The following is a 23,039-nucleotide window of genomic DNA, read 5'->3' on the forward strand; positions in this document are numbered from 1 at the left end:
CGAACGCAAAGTTTTTGTGCGTACGCAGCATTGATACATGAGGCCTTAGGTATTTTTGTTTCTATTTATCATTTTGTACTTTTTTTTTTGCACCATATTTTTTTTAATGCATCGTTTTATGTTTCACTGCTCCGTTTATTATTTGTTTCATGCTCATCAACTGTCACTGTACCTGTTAGTTAAGGCTAACATGCACAGATAATATACATTTTTGGAGTGTTGGCCTAAAAAATACTTCAAAGTCAGTGTTGAATTTATTATTATTATTTTTTTTAATCTGGGTTATTTTATCCGCTGCTGTTCTCATAGTGGCTATTAAAGTAATGGAAAAAATATTTCACCTAAAACCATTTTAATACTTTGCAAAGCACAAAAGCAGCCTGTTTTTTTTGTTCATTATAGGTCATGTAAATTCAGCTTTTAGTCAGTAAAAGTCAGGGAATTTGACGTTTGGCTTAGAGTGGAACCACATTAGAACGCAATAATAAAACCTAAGCAGCATTTCAGTAAGTTTATATTATTACTAGTTATTACTAGTTAATGTGATGAACCTAATACCTCTGGTAACTTATGGTGTGTTCATACTTGTAGTTGGTTATCATGGTGTTTTTTTGATCTGGACTAAAAAGAAAATAATAGACCTTTGGCCTTGGTTTACTTAGCATTCACAATATTATTTTTAAGACAAAACCTAAAAATACAATAAAAAGCACCGAAAACTACTTTTATGGCATTCATTTTGTGAAAGATCTTGCTGAACTCCATAAATAAACAAAATCATCATATATGTGTACATGTTTTTTTTTTTTTTTTAATCCAGTGAGATGAAAACTTGTGAAGAGCTTATAAAATGTAAAGCCATCACCTGTACTGCACCATAATGAACAATATTATGTCTTCTGTTCTATAATGTTCTGTTTTTGGTGAATTAAGTTTTTTTGGTGTTTGATTAATTGAATGTCCACAGTTCACGTTCATTTTCAGGGCAAGTGCATCAGAGTTTAAAAAACCAACAGAGAAAAACACATTTAGAAACGTATCTCTTCAGTGGTCTTTGTCCCCTTGTTTGTTTGACAGCTTTTATATTTACTTTAATGAATGGCACTGATAGAGCAAAGACCAGATTACTGTTTGTTTTAAATCCAAACCTGTGAACACCTTAAACCTTAAAAATCATCTTGAGATGCTAAAATCTTCTTCTGCAGTGGTGTAATGACTTTAATGTGCAAATATCTTTTGGAGCCACTCAAATTTTTTCTTCTTTTTGCTGGTAACAGCAGTTTATAAAAAGTGATTTTTTATTTATGACTCTATGCCCAAAATAACTAATATGATGTTTCAGCAGTAGATTGAGGGAGACAGACACAAGTGCAACTTTCTGAGCACTGCAGAATTACCACTGAACACTTTTGTTGTTGTTCTATGGGTTTGTGTTCGCTAAAGGAGATACTGGTGGACTGGTGCGACGAGAAGGAGCTCAACTTGATTCTGACCACCGGTGGGACGGGTTTTGCGCCTCGGGATGTCACACCTGAGGTATGTGGGAGCCCACCTGTTTGTCTTCATTTGATGCTTGTGTTTGACATTCAAACAAAGAGGAAAAACAAGGACATATTTGTGCCTTATGTTTGTACACATTTTGGTGAATTGGGCAAGGTGCACGAGCCGAGACTCGAACTCGGTCAACATAGCATTATAGGTTAGTGCACTGGCCACTAGGCTGTTGGGACAAACATGAAAGATGCTTTGTAATGTCTATGTAGATGTGACTTACAGTCTCATCATTTTAAATGTCATGTATAAATATTATTCTTGTAGGATACACATTTTCATATATAATTTTATTTATTTTAAAAGATTTAAAATAAACATGCCCACTTGAAATAAATGCTGTTCTATTGAACCTTTTGTTTAATAAAGAATCCTCAAAAGGGAATTTCCTCAAAAATTATGCTGCTTTCAACATTTTTAAAAATAATATTATTTTTGTTTATAATAATAACAATAATAATAATAGCTATTATTATTATTATTATTATTATTATTATTATTATTATTATTATATATTTCCTTAGCACCAAATCATATTAAATATTTAAATTATTTTTGAAAAGTTAATAAAGAGTCACTAAAGACCTGAAAATGGAAAATTGTTCAAACAAGTTAGTAATTATACTGTTTAATTTAATTTATTCTTTCAGCCTGGACTCAAACTCAGACCTTTTTGCTGTGCTGTGACAGTGCTAACCACTGAGCCACCGTATCGCCTGTTTCATTTCAGTAAAATAAATCCATATTAAAGGGTCAAAGACGAGATGTTTCATTTTGGTGTCCACGTCAAATTACATTTACACATTATTTACTAAACATAGAAAACATTTTAAAACATAATAACCTGTTTATTTTATTTATCTTACAAGGTTCATTCAGTTTTTCTTAGGTAATGTTACAGAAACAAATGATTGAATAACAAATAAATTAATTTTACATTTACAAACATTTTTTATAAACATTTCTACTCCAAAGAGAGAGAGAAAAAAGGAAAATACCAAACAGGTTCACAATGTAAAGTAGTTGATCAAAAGTGTCTTTTAGACAGAGGCTCAGCAGCCTTTGACTATATTTGTTCTCTTTAAAAGGGGGAAATACTTAGATAATATGTACAGCAGCTTAAATTTACATTAAACAAATACTACTTTTTATTTATTCTTATTAATGTATGTATTCATTCATTAATTTATTGTTTATTTATCTATCTATTTATTTATTCATTCATTGTTCTGTTTTATATTTTTAATGTTAAAGTATTACTTGTGTTTAAATGCCAAAAACCTTTTTTATTTAATTATTTTAATGTCCAAAGTGAAATTGACTTTTTTTCCATATTTATTTCTAATCATTATTTTGTGCTGGATTTTTTGGTTACTCAGCAGCAATTAATAATACTTTAAAATATAACCAATATTGTTTTGAATGCATAATAATTGTGACAACTGTGAAACTGGGATCCTTCCTCAGACAATAATTGTACAACCAAATTCTATAAACATTGCATCCCTAGTTGTAATGCAGAATTCTCTGTTACAGCAGAGTTTCATTCATTACAAGGTACTTTCTGATGTACAAAAAGAAAATAATAATAATACTGTATTACACTTACTGGTGATTGATCTGTACTTTTTTTTGATTCACTTAAATTATTCAAAAAGAGGAATCAGCCGATGATTCGGTATCAGAGTTGGTTAATGAATAAGTATTGAATATTCATATGAGTGTGTGTGTGTGTACCTGTAGACCTCTGCACACTGGGGCCGTAATGGATGTGTATGAGTGAATCGATGAAATGGTGTGTGTACCTGTGTGTGTGTTTCCATACGGGAGTCTGGAGGGGATTGTGCCTAGCGGAGCGATGCTGTGTAGCTCTTTTTTGATGTATCCTGCACTCCTTCTCCTTTTCACTAATGTGAGTGTTTGAAGTGTCATTCAATTCAAGGGCACAGTGTGTCACATTGAGAGAAATTCTTTCCTTCTTTTAGCCTGAGATCCCTTTCGTTTCCTTCTCCTCCCCGTGGTGCACTTTTCTTATGACTTTGCGTAGGTTTTTAAACATGTTTGCTTGAATATTTGTGTGTGTGTGTGTGTGTGTGTGTGTGTGTGTGTGTGTGCGTGCGTGCGTGTGTGTTTGTGTGCGTGTGTGTTTGTGTGTGTGTGTGTTTGTGTGTGTGTGTGTGTGTGTGTGTGTGTGTGTTTCACTGGAATGGGACAGCAGAGGTGTAGGGGCGTGTATTTTAGGGAATGCTGGGAGAGGTTGAGTGAATGGGGGATTTCAGGTGGAAGAGTAAAGACATCAAAGGCTCTCTTGAATTGTGTTTGTAATGAAAAATCTCACAGCTGAAGCTGCTTATGTTATGAGTATTGTAATGGTGAGGATGTGAGGAACAATGAGCTTCTAACAATCCTCAGTATGTTTGCATGACTTTTTGGTAGATTTAACAAAATTTGTAGCATTATTCGATAAAACTTTTCCTTTGTAACCTGATCTTAAAGGGGTAGTTCACACAAAAAGGATGATTTACCATCCCTCCGCTTGTTCTTAGGTTGTCCGCGGGGTCCTGAAAAGTCTTAAAATGTCTAAAATGTTAAAAATTAAATTCTAGGCCTTTAAAAATCTTAATTTCACTAAACTATTGTCTTTTAGGTCTTAAATCATTTTAAACAGATCTTATTTTTCCAACCAGGCCAACACATTCAGTCACAAACAATATATTAGGATTTTTCACAACTTTTTGGCAGATTTAACAAAATTTATAGCCCTACTCAGATAAAACTCTTCCATTGTAACCTGATCTTAAAGAGATAGTTTACCCAAAAAAGACTATTTACGCTGTCTCCTCTTGTTTCTAGGGTGTGCGCGGGGTCTTAAAGTCTTAAAATATCTTAAATTTCACAAACTAAATTCTAGGTCTTTAAAAATCTTAAATTCACTAAAATATTGTTTTTTAGGTCTTAAATCATTTTATGGTCTTATTTTTACAACCAGGCGAACACATTCAATTGCCAACAATACATCTCAATAAAACCTTTAACAAAAGTAAAATGTATTAACACAATTTTTAAAAATCTATGTATACAACCAGAGTTTGCTTGTTTTGACACATAATTTAAAATATTTAGCTATAAGAAATAACAAACCTAGATTTTTTTTAAAAGGGCACCATTAAAATCTTTTCCACTGGCCGTCAGAAAAATCTGCCTAGTGTTTACCCCCGTATAGAACATTTCAATGTGGTGATGTCACTGGCCCAAGAACATTTCCAGCTTGTTGTCAAACTCTTTCATAACAGTTAAAAGAGGGAATTCAGTCATAGCTCGATGTTAAAAAAGCTATCATAATATTTATAAATATATGGCTCTTTTTAGATTCTCTGAAGCTATGGAAATAAAAAAAACATGTAAAACAGGAAATACATTGGGACCTTTGTTATCGTTTATGTCCCTCAAAGTGGTCTATACGTATGAAATAATGGCCTTGAAAAAGTCTTAGAGTCTTAAATTTGACTTGGTGAAACCTGCAGAAAGCCCATGTTCTAAATGTGTTTGATTTTCTTTCTTCTGTTAAACACAAAGGAATATATTTTGAAGAATGTTGGAATTGATAGACTTCAATTGTATATACATGTAGATTTTTTTCTTACTATGGAAAAAATCTTTCAATAGTGGCCAGTTTCCATAATTCTTCAAAAATCATCTTTTTTGTTTAGCAGAAGAAAGAAATTTGAAACGACTTGAAGTTGAGTAAATGGTGAGTATGTTTTTATTATTGAGTGAACTATATGACTTTAAGGATAGTTATTGTGAATTGTTAGGTTTTTCATTTACTGTCCAATAAATATTTGAAAGTCCTGCCTTGTAAAGGGTTGCCAGTACCACATGAAAAGACTTTGTTACAAGTCTTTATATTTTGTTTTGTTATTTTGATACTTTGTATTTTTTTGGTACATACCTTTTTGGCTCGAGGTTACTATACATATGTTCAGCACTTTTAATTTTAACCTCTTTCTTGTAAATAAATACCACCATTTTTTACACTTCCGGGATAAGGCAATTTTTGTGAACTGGTTAATTTGAGATTTTTTTTTTGTGTGTGTGTGTTTGTTCTCGGACATCCCACGCCTGCTAGTGGACCCACTCTGGGAAAACGACTTTATTGTGGCGTCACCATTTGTGATCGAAGTGTCGGAATCGCAGTTGATTTTTTATTTATATTGTTACATATAGTTTATATTTATTGTAAAGTGTTTAATCATTGATTCATTTAAATTATTTTTTTTGTAAATTTTTGCTGTTTAGGTGGAACAAATGATGCACATTGTTCAAAGAGTTCTATTAAATGTGCATGTTATATTCTTTGGTTTGATTTATGAGTTAAGAAAAATATAACTAGTTGAAATCTTCTTCTTCTTCTAATAATAATAATAATAATAATAATAATAATAATAATAAAAGTAATAATAATAATTCCTTACATTTAAATAGCACTTTTCTGGACACTCAAAGTGCTTTACACATTGGGGGAATCTCCTTTTCCACCACCAGTGTGCAGCATTCACCTGGATGATGCTATGACAGTCATATTACGCAAGACCACACACCAGCTGATTGGTGGAGAGGAGACAGAGCGATAAAGCCAATTAGGAAATGTTAGGAGTTAGGGTTAGGAGGCCATGATGGACAAAGGCCAGTGGGCAAATCTGGCCAAGATCCTGGTGTTAAACCCCTACTCTTTTTCGAAGGACATCCTGGGATTTTTAACGACCACCGAAAACATCTCATCCGAAAGATGCCCACTGAGCAGAACAGTTTCCCCTTCACTTTACTGGGGCGTTAGGACCCATATAGACTGCAGGCTGAGCGCCCCCTGCTGGCCTCACTAACACCACTTTCAGCAGCAACCTAGCTTTCCCACTGGTCTCACATCCACGTACTAACTAAGCGCAGATTCAGTGGGTGACCATATGAGAGTTGCAGAGAGCTAGCTGCCAGCGTAAAATGTAATTAGTCAGTATTTTAGATTTTTTTTAAATTGTCTGTTTTTCCTGTCATTTATTCCTCATTGATTGTATTCATTTATTCCTCTGATTATGTAATTACATTCCATAATTTATACATAGTTAAAATGCTTTGGAAATACTGTTAAAATGTGTCATGCCAATCAAGAAACCCAAACTTGTGCTCAAAACAGGCAATGTACTACTGAATTGAATCAAATCACATCACTGAATTATTTGAGGTATTGCCTAATAACAAATTGAAATCAGATCATATCATATGCCACTGTTAGTCATTTCAACAAAAAGTGTCATTATTAGTAATATAATAATAATCAGTTTCCATTTCATTAACATTATTGACATAAAAACAGCAGATTGTGAGACATGCATGTAAGTGTTAAAAAACAATAAATGAAAACCAAGTCAAACTGCTCATGTACAGTACCAAACCAATGCGCTCAATAGATTGCTTTTCCTTTAACAATAACATGGTTTCAAAGTGTTAAGGATGTTACAAGTGACATTCTTAACAGATAAGATTGATGTTTTATGTACTTGATGTTGCTTAAATGTGTGTGTGTGTGTGTGTGTGTGTGTGTGTGTGTGTGTTGTTGTCTACAGGCCACCAGAGAGGTGATCGAGCGTGAAGCTCCAGGAATGGCTCTAGCAATGCTCATGGGCTCCCTAAATGTCACGCCACTCGGCATGCTGTCCAGGTGAATGCACACATCCTCACATCTCACTGCGTCACTCTGCCTTTCACTCTTAAATGCATGAGCGTAAACGCTGTGTTTTGAATACTGATTGGATTAAAAACGAATCATCTCCTTCCTATAGACCCGTATGTGGAATCAGAGGCAAGACGCTCATCATTAATTTACCTGGGAGCAAGAAGGGCTCACAGGTAATTTTATTTTATTTTATTTATTTATTTTCATTATTTTTTTTATGAGTGTGTGTCTGTGTATTTCAATTAGCCTATCTTCAGTTATTCTGAACATGGCAGCAGGGTAGTGTTTTTCTCTTTCTCACTTTTAAAAACATGAATAAATTTAATACACTTCAATGAATCAAGTATGTGGGCGGTGCAGTGGTGCAGTGGGTAGCGCTGTTGCCTCACGGCAAAAAGGTTGCTGGTTCGAGCCTTGGCTGGGTTAGTAGGCATTTCTGTGTAGAGTTTGCATGTTCTTCACATGTTCGCGTAGGTTTCCTCCGGGTGCTCCTGTTTTCCCCACAAGTCCTATGCTGGATAAGTTGGCGGTTCATTCCGCTGTGGTAACCTCTGATTAAAAAAGGGAATAAGCAATGGAAATAAAATGGAAAGAAAATGAATGAATAAACAAAATCAAGCATGTCCCATGAGGCAAGATTTTACTGTTTTCCATGTGAAATTGGAAGGAACGTATGCAGACTTCTGGAAAGAGAGAGATGTAACATGATAACTATTTAATCTCAATTGCTGTTTTTTCCTAATCATTGATTAGCTCTGCTGCAACAACAAAATTTAAATCATTTTAAAATAAAATAGACATCAACTGAAAAATCTAGACTTTTCATACTACAGTAGTGATACTAAATATTGTTAAAAATGTTCAATGGCACAGATTATGTCCTACTGTATATATAAAGTCACCATATTATATATTTATTTTCTTAACTTTTCCTTTCTTTTCTTTTTTAAAATATTTAAACTACAACCTTACAACACAATGGCCAGTTTCCACTGAGTGGTACGGTGTGGTTCGGTACATTTGTTTGGGCGTTTCCACTGTTTCCACAACCATATCACTTTTTGGGTACCATTTCAAAAGAGTACCTAGCACAACAAAAGGATATTAAAAAGCAGAGCCAGATGCGTTGCTGAACACTATTGGTTTACAGAGAAGCGACACAGGCCAGGAGAATGAAAACAAAGGAAGCGCCAATTTAAGATACACCGCCGAGACATTACATCGTAATAATTTATACATATGATTACGAGCCATGGTTGACCCGAGAATGACTTTGACTGAAATTTTCTATTTGGTACCATTGGTACCATACCATTCAGTGGAAACGGGCCAAAAGTGTAAATTGATTAAACCTTCTAAACATATCTTATTCTTTAATCACCAAATACTTCCTTTTTTCCCTCATTTAACTGAACACAGAAGTACAAATTTTAAAAGGTTACTCTTTTCAACCTCCTTGCCTATGTGTGTGTTTTTATAGACACATAGATGGATAAGGAGATAGATAGATAGATAGATAGATAGATAGATAGATAGATAGATAGATAGATGGATGGATGGATGGATGGATGGATGGATGGATGGATGGATGGATGGATGGATGGATGGATGGATAGATAGATAGATAGATAGATGGATGGATGGATGGATGGATGGATGGATGGATAGATAGATAGATAGATGGATCGATGGATGGATGGATGGATGGATGGATGAATGGATGGATATATAGATAGATGAGAGAGAGGGGGATATTTAATAGTTTTAAGATTAAGATTTTTTATGGAAAAATAAAATAAAACTATTAAGGCCTTGTGAAGGCTTGTGCACACCAGAAAGATTTTGAATTATCGTCATTGTTTTTAGTGTTTTATACCCAATCAAATGTTCATATCCAATTTAGTGTTTCATACCTAATAAATTTTCACTAGTGATGAGTTGAGTCAATGCGCAAAATCACTTCCTGTTGTTGGATGGTACTTAATGGAAAACAGAAATACACTGGTAAGCGGGGCTCCACGGTGGCACAGTGGGTAGTGCTGTCGCCAAACAGCAAGAAGGTTACTGGTTCGAGCCTTGACTGGTTCATTTGGCATTTCTGTGTGGGTTTGCATGTTCTCTTTGTGTTCGCGTAAGTTTCCTCTGCGTCCTCTGGTTTCCATCACAAGTATAAAAGACATGCGCTATAGGTTAATTGGGTAAGCTAAATTGTCGAAAGTGTATGTGTGTGTGAATGAGTGTGTAAGGGTGTTTCCCAGTGATAGGTTGCAGCTGGAAGGGCATCCGCTGCGTAAAACATATGCTGGATAAGTTGGCAGTTTTTTTCGCTGTGGCGACCCCTGATTAATAAAGGGACTAATACAAAACAAAAATGAATGAATGAACGCTGGTGGGCATGTTGACAACTTTATACTTGTCACACTCGCTTGTTGCACGGAATAACTCCCCCTCATGTTTTTTTTGGGGTTAATTTTATCTTGCGCTTTACCACTTCTCTTTAACTTCCACGTCATCAGAAAAACACCTGCTCAGAAGTTTGCAGCAAAAAGTTTTAAGCCATAAAAGAAAATGAAGTGAAATGAAAATCTCCATCGACTCTTATTTGATCTGCAATAGCTGTATGCTCAGCTAGACCAAGTCAAGGCACATAAACAAAAGTCCCAATCTCATTGGTCGGACAGTTTTTTAAGACCGTTCGAACTATTCACATCCTTTGTTGTTTTATTTCTTAATTTAAGTCTACCCTTTGTCATGGATTTAAAATTTATATAATTACTTTTGTAAATCTCTAAACTAAAGGATCATATATGTATTTTATTGTGTGCAATTCATTTACTCATTAATTTTCTTGTCAGCTTAGTCCCTTTATTAATCAGGGGTCGCCACAACGGAATGAACAGCCAACTTATCCAGAATATGTTTTACACAGTGGATGACCTTCCAGCTGCAAACTATCACTGGCAAACCCCCATACACTCCCATTCACACCCATACACTACGGACAATTTAGCTTACTCAATGCAAACTCCACACAAAAATGCCAACTTACCCAGCCGTGGCTCGAACAAGCATCCTTCTTGCTGTGAGGCGACAGTGCTGATCACTTTGCCACCACGCCACCCCTTGTGGGCAGTTATTATTATTATTATTATTACTGATATTTATATTCAAGTTTAATTAGAAACAATCTTTTTTTCTGTCACAAAGGAATTTTGTTTGTGAATGAATAAATAATGAAAAATCCTTAAAATCAGAATACGCCCCTTCATTCCTTTACCTCTCACATTTGCGCTCACCCTCGCGTACCGTGTTAACATTGCGGCCAATCCTATTACAGCTTTTCCCGTGGAGCTGTGCTGATAGGGCCGCTGCTATTAATCTCCGTTACCCATCAGCCCCAGTCACGCAGCACTCCGCTGTCACTGCCGCTTTGAAGTCCGCAAGCCGAGCCGATAAGGGGATTAAACTTTGAAGAACCCCTTTATGCTCGGTCCAGCTCAGCTACAGTGCTCCCCTTTTCCCTTCCTAAATAAAACCATCCCTCCGTCCCCATCCACGACCCATAAAAGCAGCGGCTCTGTTTGCCCTTCTTGCTTTTAAAACGAAGAAAGATGCATGTTTACAGAGAGAGGGAGGTGTCGTTTACACTAGTGTCTTTTCATTTTAATACATATAGGTTGTGTTATGGTTATCTCTATACACCGGCTGGTTTGACCCTTCAAAAACAGACCATTTGGAAAACTAAAGATACATTTTAGTTTGGAAATGCTGAAGTTCTGTTTTAGCTATTCATTCATTCATTCATTTTCTTTTTAGCTTAGTCCCTTTATTATTCAGGGGTCGCCACAGTGAAATGAACCACCAACCTATCCAGCATATGTTTTATACAGCGGATGCCCTTTCAGCCACAACCCTACACTGGGAAACTCCCACACACTCTTGCATTCACACTCATACACTACGGCCAATTTGGCTTATTCAATTAACCTTTACCAAATGTCTTTGGACTACCCGGAGGAAACCCACGCAAACTCGGGAAGAACATGCAAACTCCACACAGAAATGCCAACTGACCCAGCCGGGGCTTGAACCAGCGACCTTCTTGCTGTGAGGCAATCATGCCACCCACTGCGCCACCGTGCTGCCACTGTTTCATTACACACTCAAAAAAGACATTTGCTGTTTGTTCAAACTACTTGCTTAAAATGAGCTGAAACACAATTCTTGAGGTTGCTTTGTGGACAAATTAATTGATGATTTATGTTCAATCCACTTAAATTTGTGAAAACTAATATGTCAACTTAATTCCTTTATGTTATTTCAACACAAATCAATTGTGTGGAACCCAGCATTTTTTACAGTGTGGGGATGCTATTGACAAAAGCTCTGACTGATCTTCTGGACTATTGCATAAAGTTCCCTGATTCGTCAAAGCCTCTCTCATTTGATCATTACACCACCATTAGGCTGCAAGTATAGACGCCGGCAAAATATGCGCATGTCTAGTGAGGATGAATGGTCATGCTTGTCACACACTACAACCTAAAATGCTTTAAAAAAAGCAGGATGAGAACTATTTTCATTCTAAAACACTGTAATAAATATCCCATTACTTTTATCTATAGAGATTTTATGTAAGAGACATTTAAGTCAATAGTTTTTAAAGATTTATATAATTATGCACTTCCTGAAAAATAAAGCCAAACGTATCAGTCACCTTATGGTCGCTGGCTGCGGCATAGATTAAAAACTCCACCTTCTTTATGTAAATGAATGGGATGTAATCCAAAGAAAACTGTGATTAGATTTTAAATACAAAATATTTTAAAAGTTTAGCTTAATTTTTGGCTTAATTTTTCAACTAAATCATCGTTTTAAATCTGAATAAATGAAGACAGTCCTGACTACTGATAAGTCACCACAAGTAGGTTGGGTTATTGCTAGAATTGTTAAAACTGTGGGTATTAAGATTATACACATACTGTAAATGTAGTGTCATTTTTTTGAAGCTGTAAAAAATAAAAACAGATTTTTCAGTACTATAACATCAAACTCAAGACCCCTATTGGCCAAATCTGGCCAAAGCTTGCAAAAGTATATGATTCACATCAAAAATGCCAATAAGTATATACAATAAGTAGAAATTGCATACAATGTAAATGTAAAGGCAAACTGGGTGGCGTGAATGATGCAGAATGTTTTATGTGCAGAATTTGCTTCAATTGTGTTGTCCATGTCAGATATTAAATTCCAGTTATTCTATAAATATATATGTAATATATATATATATATATATATATATATATATATATATATATATATATATATATATATGCAGTTGTAGTCAGAATTATTAGCCCACTTTTGATTTTTTTTTCTTTTTTAAATATTTCCCAAATGATTTTTAACAGAGCAAGGAAATTTTCACAGTATGTCTGATAATATTTTTTCTTCCAGAGAAAGTCTTATTTGTTTTATTTCGGCTAGAATAAAAGCAGTTATTAGTTTTTTAAAAAACATTTTGGGACAAAATTATTAGCCCCTTTAAGCTAATTTTTTTTATCGATAAACTACAGAGCAAACCATCGTTATACAATAACTTGCCTAATTACCCTAACCTGCCTAGTTAACCTAATTAGCCTAGTTAAGCCTTTAAATGTCACTTTAAGCTGTATAGAAGTGTCTTGAAAAATATCAAGTAAAATATTATTTACTGTCATCATGGCAAAGATAAAATAAATCTGTTTTTAGAAAGAGGTTTTTAAAACTATTATGCTTAGAAATGTGCTGAAACAATCTTCCCTCAATTAAACAGAAATTGGGGAAAACAGGGGCGCTAATAATTCAGGGGGGCTAATAATTCTGACTTCAACTGTATATATGGTGTGGGAACATTGAAGTGGTAACATTAATTCAGTCTCACACTTATAACTGACCCTTTAAGGGCAGTCATAATGCTGAAGTTTTACACTCCTGCTATAGGGGATGGGTTTGGGTTTGGTGTAGACAGTTAATAAAACACAACAGGTTACTGTAAGCTGAAGGTTTAGTGTTTGGGTAGGTGTAGACATTTATAAAAAAACTTGATCAAAAGTGAACAAATGTGAACAGTCAAAAATTGCATTGTTTATTAAATTCTTTAAAAAAATAAAAATCAGATTTTAAAAAAAATCCGCCGATTTCACAAATAAGGTTTAAGGCTAACCAAGATTAAATTGCATGTTTGGTCTGTCTCAACTCAAAATAACTTGCGGTGAGATGTCTTAAAATACGTCAGCGTCATTTTTTGTCTCCTTTAAAAAAATTTTCTAAGGCCACTTTTATAAATATGGCTTAAATAACCTAATTTAACTAAGGCCTAGTCCCGGCTTAATCTTAACCCTGTTTGTGAAACTGGGCCCTTATGTTAATAAATAGTATAGATATATATCAAATTGAAATTCTTGGGATGAAGCTTATTTAACAATAATAAAAGTGACGAAAGCATCATTAACTGTATATGGTTTTGCTTGGCCTGGATTGTTTGGTCTGGATTTTGTCCTGAAATTTGTGTGGGTCTGCAGCTGGATACATCATTTGTATGTCTCCACTATTAGTTCTAGTTTCCCCTTGAGGAACAACAATACAGATACAGCCACTCTTGGGTATATGAAAAGATACATTTTCTCATTAAGGACTGAATGTACATTTTCATTTGAGACTTGTGGAGCTGTGCATCGATGGATTGGCTCTTAAGTGTTTGGACTTTCAGCAATGAAAATTAAACTGAACTGAACTGAACTTAACTGAACTGAAAACTGGACTGACACAGTTTCAATTTGAATTTACTAGAACTTCTATATGTTAAACTGCTTTGACAAAATCTACATTTTAAAAGCGCTATAGGAATAAAGATGAATTCAATTGAATCGTTTCATTCAACTGGCGTCTGTTTGGTGTGGTCCCCAGAAAGGACCAGACACAGCCGAAGTGAGTTGACAACTCAAGGGTTTTTAAAACTACTAGTTTTTTGATGTCTACTCAGTGTGTTCTGAGTTTTATGTTTTACTTTGATCATATCAATTGCAGTTCGGACACAGTGTTGGTGTTCAGATGGTTTGTTATTCTTCAGCTCTGTTTGAAGGGCTGTACTACTGGAACTTTGACTGTCGTATCAAGGAAACTAGACATGAAATGTGTGCATCTGTTGTTTTCACAATAATATGGCTTCACATCACACACCCCATATTGGCATGTTCCTCTCTGGTCAGCGTGTCTGAGTTGCCCATAACTCTCTCTTTTTTTTGAGCTCAGGTGCCTTTATTCCTACCACACACACACACACACACACACACACACACACACACACACACACACACACACACACACACACACTTGTATACATGGTACACTCCATAGGCGTAATGTATTTTATACTGTAATAAAAACTAATTTCAATTAAAGTCAGAATAATTAGCCGTTTTTTCCCACTTTTTAAAATATTTTCCAAATGATGTTTAACAGAGCAAGGAATTTTTCACAGTATATCTGATAATATTTTTTCTTCCAGAGAAAGTCTTATTTGTTTTATTTCAGCTAGAATAAAAGCAGTTTTTAATAAAAAAAAAAAAAATCATTTTAGGGTCAAAATTATTAGCCCCTTTAAGCTATATTTTTTTTTCGATAGTCTACAGAACAAACTATCGTTATACAACAACTTGCCTAATTACCCTAACCTGCCTAGTTAACCTAATTAACCTAGTTAAGCTTTTAAATGTTACTTTAAGCTGTATAGGAGTGTCTTGAAAAATACTTAGTCAAATATTATTTACTGTCATCATGGCAAAGATAAAATAAATCAGTTATTAGAAATGAGTTATTAAAACTATTATGTTTAGAAATGTGCTGAACAATTCTGCTCGCCGTTAAACAAAAATTATGGAAAAAATAAACTGGGAGCTAATAATTCAGGGAGGCTAATAATTCTGACTTCAACTGAATGTGGCTCTCTAAATCCAAACCTGCGGCAACATTTTTATTTAAATAAGTATTATTTTTAAGCATTCTGAATTATAGGGACACAAGGTTTGACCTGGTATACCACTTTTAAGTCCACACAAACCAGAAGCTGCATTTCCCTAGAGAAACGGAATATTCAATGATTAAAAAAATATATATATATTTAGTTTTTTTTCTACTGCGAGCTGATTGGATGTACTGTAGGGATTTCATTTCTTTCATGGGTTTTCAGAAGAGTTATTACAACCTAACAGACACCTCCTGCTCACCATTTTTGCTTGTTGTCAAAACTGACAGTTGTAGGGGTGTAGTTAAGTATTTTAGCCTAGCCCTCAGTAGCTCAGACAGATGTAATCTGAGAATTTATCTAAAAATAAAAACTGCAAGTGCATTTCAGATTACAAATTACCAGGGCCAACTTTTTATTTCATTTTGATAACATGCACAGATGAATTGTTCACCATAAAACGAACAACATGAGCTTATAAAACCATATGGTTAGTTTTGATTTTATTTGAGTACAACCAAGTCATACCCATGTCATTATACAACTATACAACCTGTACACACACACACACACACACACACACACACACACACACACACACACACACACACGCACGCACGCACACACGCACGCACACACACACACACACACACACACCTTGCACCAGGAAGACCAAAATAGACCATTCGTACATGCACCAAGAGGACATGAAGTAGCCTATGGACTTCTGATGTCTCCACACATTAATCTTCGTTTTAACTCTGAGTCACCAAAACGAAGAGATGCAACCACATCAGACCTGCGGGGAGGGGGTGAAACTCTCCAGCACATCAACCCTCCCCGGACCAGCCTCCATCCTTCCCTTCATTATTATTAATGTCTCTTGTCAGAAGTACTTAAGAAATGCGCTTTAAGAGCAATTGAGTTTGGCCACCTGTGTTCAGTTCACACACAGTGTCCTTATCGGACTTGAGCCCCTCAAAATGGAGGATGTCCAACTGTATTAGAAATTCCATTAAGTTGGTGTCAATAGGTTGGCCTGTATGTCATCCTATTAGGGGATTCGGATAGATAGTGGCCTGTTACGTTGGAGGAGAACAAGAGGGATTTACGCCGTAAAGACCTCACATTACTGCTAAATGCTACACTTGAAGCTCGGGAGCCAGAGAAAGTGGAACTCTGAGGAGATACTTTACAACAGATTAATTAGTTTTCTTGTATGTATAATTCTGCTCAGCAAATTTTAAAGGAATAGCTCAGGCGAAATATTCTTCAAGCTATAAAAATGTGTCCGTTGTGTAAAATGGATGTGGAAAAGAATGTACTGATGGTCAGTGGTTAATTTACTGCAGTCAGGCTTTCATGTTGGCTTCTTTAATGAATAATGCTGATAGACCATAGATTGATCTCTTAATAATATTTAAAAAATACTGGAGCTTACGTTTCAGGAGACCATACTGTAACTTGTAGATCATTTAATATTACATACTTTCATTCTCCAGTAAAACACTTAAATTAAAATCACATTTCTTTGTTTTTTTGGAATGAGATTTTGCAATCAGTGTAACAAATGGGAGAATTGTAATCTCAGTTATATTTAAGTTTCTTGCCGTTTACACTCTACATACATTTCTTTCCATAAATTGAAATGTGTCCTGTTTAATTTTATTTTGAAAAAGTAATATTTAATTACTTTCATTTATATATTTTTAACCACGATTTACAGAAGAGACGCCCACTAAAATGCAATTTAGTGTTTATAGTCATTGTTTATTAAACCAAAAAAAGAATAACCAAAGATGTTTTATTATTTTATACGTTTGCACATTATATTTTTTACATGTTGTTGAGTTTTTGTTACATATATCTAAATGTATGTTATTGTATGTACTGTATATATACGTACAGGGCTTGAAATTAACTTTTTTTTTTAACTCTTTGCTAGCCACTCGCCATTTTCACTAGCCACAATGTTGTTATTGGAAAAATATATTTTATATGCATACATTTGACTTTGACATGCTAAAACTACTTTGTTTAATTTTTGTGTTATGCCCACATGAGTCCTCATTCATTTCACTTTTTGTGTGTTTTGAATGACCTTGCTCAATCAGCATTAGCAAATGGGTTGTGGTTTCATGTTGCATTGCAATGGGCTATATGCACACAGACTTTTAATTTTCCAGGCAGCCCAAGGGCTTCGGGTGAACTGTCTTTCCATTACAAAATTGTCACGTTTAAGATCTGATTTCTTTAAAAATCCGTGATCTTCACTGCTGTTAGATTTGCGATATGACATGGGCCTCAGATTAGACAAGAAGCACTGCATTACATTCTATTTCCCCCGCCATGTCTTTAAAATAGGACTGTTTATTTTACCCCCGTATTTTTAATGGAATTTCTGCGCTAGCCTGTTGCTACTGACGGCACTAGTGGCTACAACGGTCTTTATTTATTTTGTTTTATTTATGTTTTTTCAGGGCTCAACACTAAGAATTTACCAAATTGTTCTTTTCCACGCCAAACTAATTATTTCCTTGCCACAAATTTTAAATAATTTGTTAAAACAAGCAAAATATAGCTGTATGCATACACTTTTATTTAACAAAAAATGTTCTTAAACAATTGACATTTAAAAAAAATGATTGTCATGTACAGTATCTAAAACCAGTTAACTATACGTAAATGGAGAGTTAATCTTCTATTAAAGCAATTTTATTGCAAAGGATGATAATTAAACCATATTAAAAATAACTGTATGCAAGAAAGCGTGTGAAAAACATACCGTGTGCAATAATGAAAGGATCAGGCGCATGTACATAGTTAATGTTAAACGTTAAATAATCTGTTTAAAGAATGGTTAAAGCGAAAACAGCAACTTACAAATCTGGAGCTCTTAAAAACAGCAAGACTGTTAGGGGCAAGAGCATCGCTTATTATCCAGTCTAATTCAAAGAGAACCGATTAAACCAGTTTCAAGGTTGTCGCTAGATCACATATGGTCGTGGCCGGAAGTTAACCAGAATTGTTTATATTATTTATTAAATTTCCCATTTCTTGTATTTTATTAATGTCTACCACCACCCCAGCTCTAAACCCAACTTTTACAGTAACTTATAAACAGTAGTTGTACCGAGTATTATTTATGAAATCTATTAAATTACCAAATAAATTGTATTTTTTTAACGCCTACCCCCAACCCTAAACCCAACCGTCACAGTACTGAAAAAATTGATTATTGTTTACAGTCTCATAAAAAATGCTACTATATTAATGTGCATATCGCACCTCCGGCCAGCCGCGTATCCAATCTAGACTTTACCGCTCTTCAAGGCATGATTGCTTTGTATAAGATAACGGGAGCGCACCTGTGTCTCCCCATGCACGTGATCATTCTCTCAATATTTACCATATTGACAAATGATCATAAACTATAATTATAATATTTAGTGACAAGCCAGTACTGGCAATTTCAAAATTATTATCAACCAGCCAAAGTGGCTAGTGGACATTGCTGTCTAACCTGCCACAACTGAAACTTTAATGGTGTTAAAGTCAAGCCCTATACAGGGCTCAACAATAAGGACTGCCCGATGGCCCGGGACCAGCATGAGAGATGTTCGGGACAGTAGAGAGAATCATTACTGGCCCGATCAGGCCAGTGCTGCCTTGTCATCAAGTTTTAATTTGCCTGCTACTATGTCAATCGTGTGCAAATGCAGTCTCAGAACCGAGAAACAATTTGTGCTTTTAAGTCTCAGAATGCTACGTTTTCTGTAAAGTCGTAAACCCCCTATTGCTTTTTGGTTCCTTTTTATCTGATTGGTTGTTGTGAGCACGTTATTTTTTTTCCACAACCTAGTAAAAACCAGAACAGTGAAGAGACGACAACATCAAATGATGAGGCTAAAAGAAAACGTCTGTTTCCAACAATGTGGAAAAAGATATTTACATGGGTACAACACAACGAAAAAAATGAAGTGATGTTTTGCATAGTTTTCCATCACTTTTAAGTCAGCCACTTTTTGTTTAGCAATAAAATACCTGCACATTTTCCATACTGCTGTATTTTACTGCTAAATATTTTAACATTTTAAAAATATTTAAATTCTAGATTCAAAGACATTATTTTTGACACATTATTTAAAATATGTGGCTAAAAAAATAGCTATTTTTTATTTATTTTGGTGGGGCCAGTGAAAATTTTGGCAGGGCCAGTAACAATCTGAACTGCTGGTCCAGTCGGGCCAGTAGAAAATGTCCTTAGCGTTGAACCCTGCTATATACATATATGTACCCATATGTTAAAACAAGTTTCACTGACTGATGATAAAATATTATTATACCCATATTTTGAAAGTTTATTTTCAGATAAATGTATGTTTATGCATTAAATCAAACTACTGAATTAAATGTGCTTTCTATATATGAACAGTTAATTAGCAAAAGCTGATCATTCTGTTTTCACAAATTTTCATACATTATTTTTTAAATTGTGCATTAATGAGGTCATTTAAGACAAACGAAAGGAAAAAAAAATGATTGAAACTAAAGTTATCGTTTTTGCAAATGATCTCTTCATATATATATCTAATCTCACTTTTGCTGGTTTAATTTGATGCAGACACTAAAAATGAATTTGTGGAATTTGCATTATAGTCCGATCAAGCCTTTACTTGTCTTTCTCATGGCATCTCTGTAGAATAAATGAATATGAATGACCAGGATTTGGGTCTCAAACATCTCTTTTTCTCTGCTTTCTTAGGAGTGCTTCCAGTTCATCCTGCCTGCTCTGCCACACGCCATAGACTTGCTGCGGGACGCCATCGTCAAGGTAAAAGAGGTGCACGACGCTCTAGAGGACCTGCCGTCTCCTCCACCGCCCCTCTCTCCTCCACCCACCACCAGCCCACACAAGCAGACCGAAGACAAGGGTGTGCAGTGTGAGGAAGAGGACGAGGAGAAGAAGGACAGTGGTGTGGCGTCCACCGAGGACAGCGGGTCCTCTCACATCACAGCAGCTGCTATTGCTGCGAAGGTGAGGGTTATGTACAGATCTCATCAGTGAGCATATGCTATTTTTAATCATTTTATATTTGTTCCATCTGTTTACATTCCCTTAAGACAATACTTCTGTCTCATATACAGTATGCATTTCAGGAGATGTGGTGCAAATATATGCAATAGTGTGAAAAAGTGTTTGCCCCCTTGCAGATTTCATATTTTTTGCATGTTTGTCACACTTTTAATATTTCAGATTCATTCATTCATCTTCTTTTGGAGTTAGTCCCTTTATTAATCAGGGGTCACCACAGTGGAATGAACCGCTAACTTATGCAACAAATGTTTTACGCAGCGAATGCCCATCCAGCTGCAACCCATTACTGGGAAAATGTTTCAGATCATCAAACAAATTGAAATGTTAGTCAAAGATAACACAAGTAAACACATCATGACGTTTTTAAATGAAGGTTTTTAATTTTAAGGGAAAACAAAATCTAAAACTACAGAGCTCTGTATGGAAAAAAGTATGGTTTATCACACCTGAGTTCAACTTCTCTAGTCATACCGAAGGCCTGATTTACTGCCACACCTGTTCGCAATCAAGAAACCACTTCAATAGGACCTGCTTGACAACGTGAAGTAGACCAAAAGATCCTCAAGAGCTAGAAGTCACGCTGAGGTCCAAAGAAATTCAAAAAAGCAGGAAAGGCCTGTGAACTGGGATTCAAACTGTAGCACAGTTGCATTACATGTTGGCTAAATATACACAAGACTAATGCCGCCAACCAGAATTTAATACAAAATCCCAGTATTAAATGTTGGTAAACAAAAGTGGCTGTTTTGTGTGAATGCAAGAGAGTATGGGTGTTTCCCAGTGCTGGGTTGCAGCTGGAAGGGCATCCGCTGCTTAAAAAGTAAGCCGGAATAGTTGGTGGTTCATTACACTCTGGCGACTCGTGATAAATGAGAGACTAAGCTAGCGGAAAAGGAATGAATCCCAGTATGAGTATATGTGGATAGAAACATAGCTATTGATGTTTGCAGCACAAGATTTCACTTAAGGAATAAAAATAATGGATCCTTTGGTTTTGTTTGGAATTCTGGATTTAAATACAGTTTAAGAACGTAATTATATGTTGGCACCAGTGGCACAGTGGTTAGTGCGTCGACACGTGGCACTCCAGTGTTTACGGCCACCTGAGTTTGATACCTGCCTCAAGGTCCTTTGACGATCCTTCCCCTCTCTCTGCTCCCCACACTTTCCTGTCAATACTCTCTACTGTCCTATTTATTAAATGTATAACCCTGAATAATAATAATAATAATAATAATAATAATAACAATAAAAAGGAACACAATTATATGTGTGAATTACCTGTGTGAATGGTCAGATGTCCAAAAGTTGGATATATACAGTTGAAGTGTGAAGTATTAGCCCCCGGTTATTTTTTGCCCAATTTCTGTTAATTGGAGAAAAGATTATTTTCAACCCATTTCTAAACATAATAGTTAACAAAAAAATCAAAGGGGTGCTGATAATTTTGACTTCAACTGTATCTGATTTAAACGAATAGTTGTAAGTGGTTTAGAGTGGATGGGGAGTAAAGAAAAAGCAAAGCAAAAAAGCAATGAGCAGTTCTCATGTCCCAATGTGTAGATCTACAGCAGATTGAGATGCACTCAGAGTCTGATCTGTGTCCCATGTGAGCCAAACATTTAATTTTTTTGTTTAAACAGATTTTCAAACTGGCTTAAGCTGTAAAGACTGTCATATTACATTAATTTGTGTTTGTGCATACAAATGAGATATTCATTTTCAGTTTATTAAAAAAAATATTACAAACCAAACACAGTGGTTTCCATCCAAAGATGCAAATTCAACAAAACAGGAAAATCACATAAAACCTTTGCAAATAAAGCACAGTTTCTGTTCAATGAGTCCAAGAGAGAAAAAAAATCACACTTTCTGATAAACTGGAAAAATGTAAAAAAAGAAAATTGGAATTTTCTACAGTAGAAAAAGCCACTCTTGGCCTTTTTTATTACATAAAAATTAATTATACCTCAGAAGATGAACACAAAAGGCATTTTAGAATGCCCAAAAGAACATTTCAGTGATCAGTCCGCTGATTTGTCCATTATTGCCATCCCATCTTGCCCAGTTGTATTATTACATAATATGTTAAAACTAAATCTCATAACCTTTTTGGATGCACTTGATGGAACTTATTCCATACATGCGTTTCTATTATAGTTTTTGCACATTTTTTCTTATCAGATAAAACGTTTATCCTACTCGGTTTCTTTTAATGCTCATTTTACAAGCAGTTTCTTAAGTATTTTGACTTGTGTGTAAAAAAATTCCCCCCTGTTCATTATGTATTTTGCCCTTGATGCTCCATTCATGTTTTTGTTTGCGCACATGTGAAGTCTTTTGTCATGTTTATATGTGTCATGTTAATCATCAGAGCATGACGTCTCATCTCAGCCATGCAGTGGTCATGGCCAAGGGTGGGCAACCATTGAGTGGCTTCATCCCTTCCACCTCCATTCCCTCCCATTTCACCTGCTCCTGCAGCGACACGGTAAGGCACACCGAAATCCCCATTTACATTCACCTCTCCTGCTCTTCCACCGGCCCACATCAACACCCACGTTCAACATCAACCAGTTATAGATATTCAATGTGATTTTTGTTGACTTGCAGCATCACTTTTACAATATGTTCAAAATCATGCAACCCAACAA

General features: G+C 35.3%; 1 protein-coding gene across 20 annotated transcripts in view; it reads left to right on the plus strand.

The window, feature by feature from the left end:
• The window catches only part of gphna (gephyrin a), a 170,532-nt gene that overhangs the window by 73,411 nt on the left and 74,082 nt on the right, over positions 1-23,039 (plus strand). For 10 of the 20 annotated variants that reach the window (XM_087289145.1, XM_087289148.1, XM_087289156.1 and 7 more), the window contains 5 exon segments: positions 1,444-1,536; positions 7,173-7,267; positions 7,389-7,455; positions 20,053-20,325; positions 22,760-22,876. In XM_087289145.1, coding sequence (XP_087145271.1) covers positions 1,444-1,536; positions 7,173-7,267; positions 7,389-7,455; positions 20,053-20,325; positions 22,760-22,876 — 645 coding nt within the window. 20 annotated transcript variants of the gene reach the window in all.

Source organism: Danio rerio, chromosome 17 (genome assembly GCF_052040795.2).
Source record: "Danio rerio strain M-AB ecotype USA chromosome 17, GRCz13ab, whole genome shotgun sequence".
NCBI lineage: Eukaryota > Metazoa > Chordata > Actinopteri > Cypriniformes > Danionidae > Danio > Danio rerio.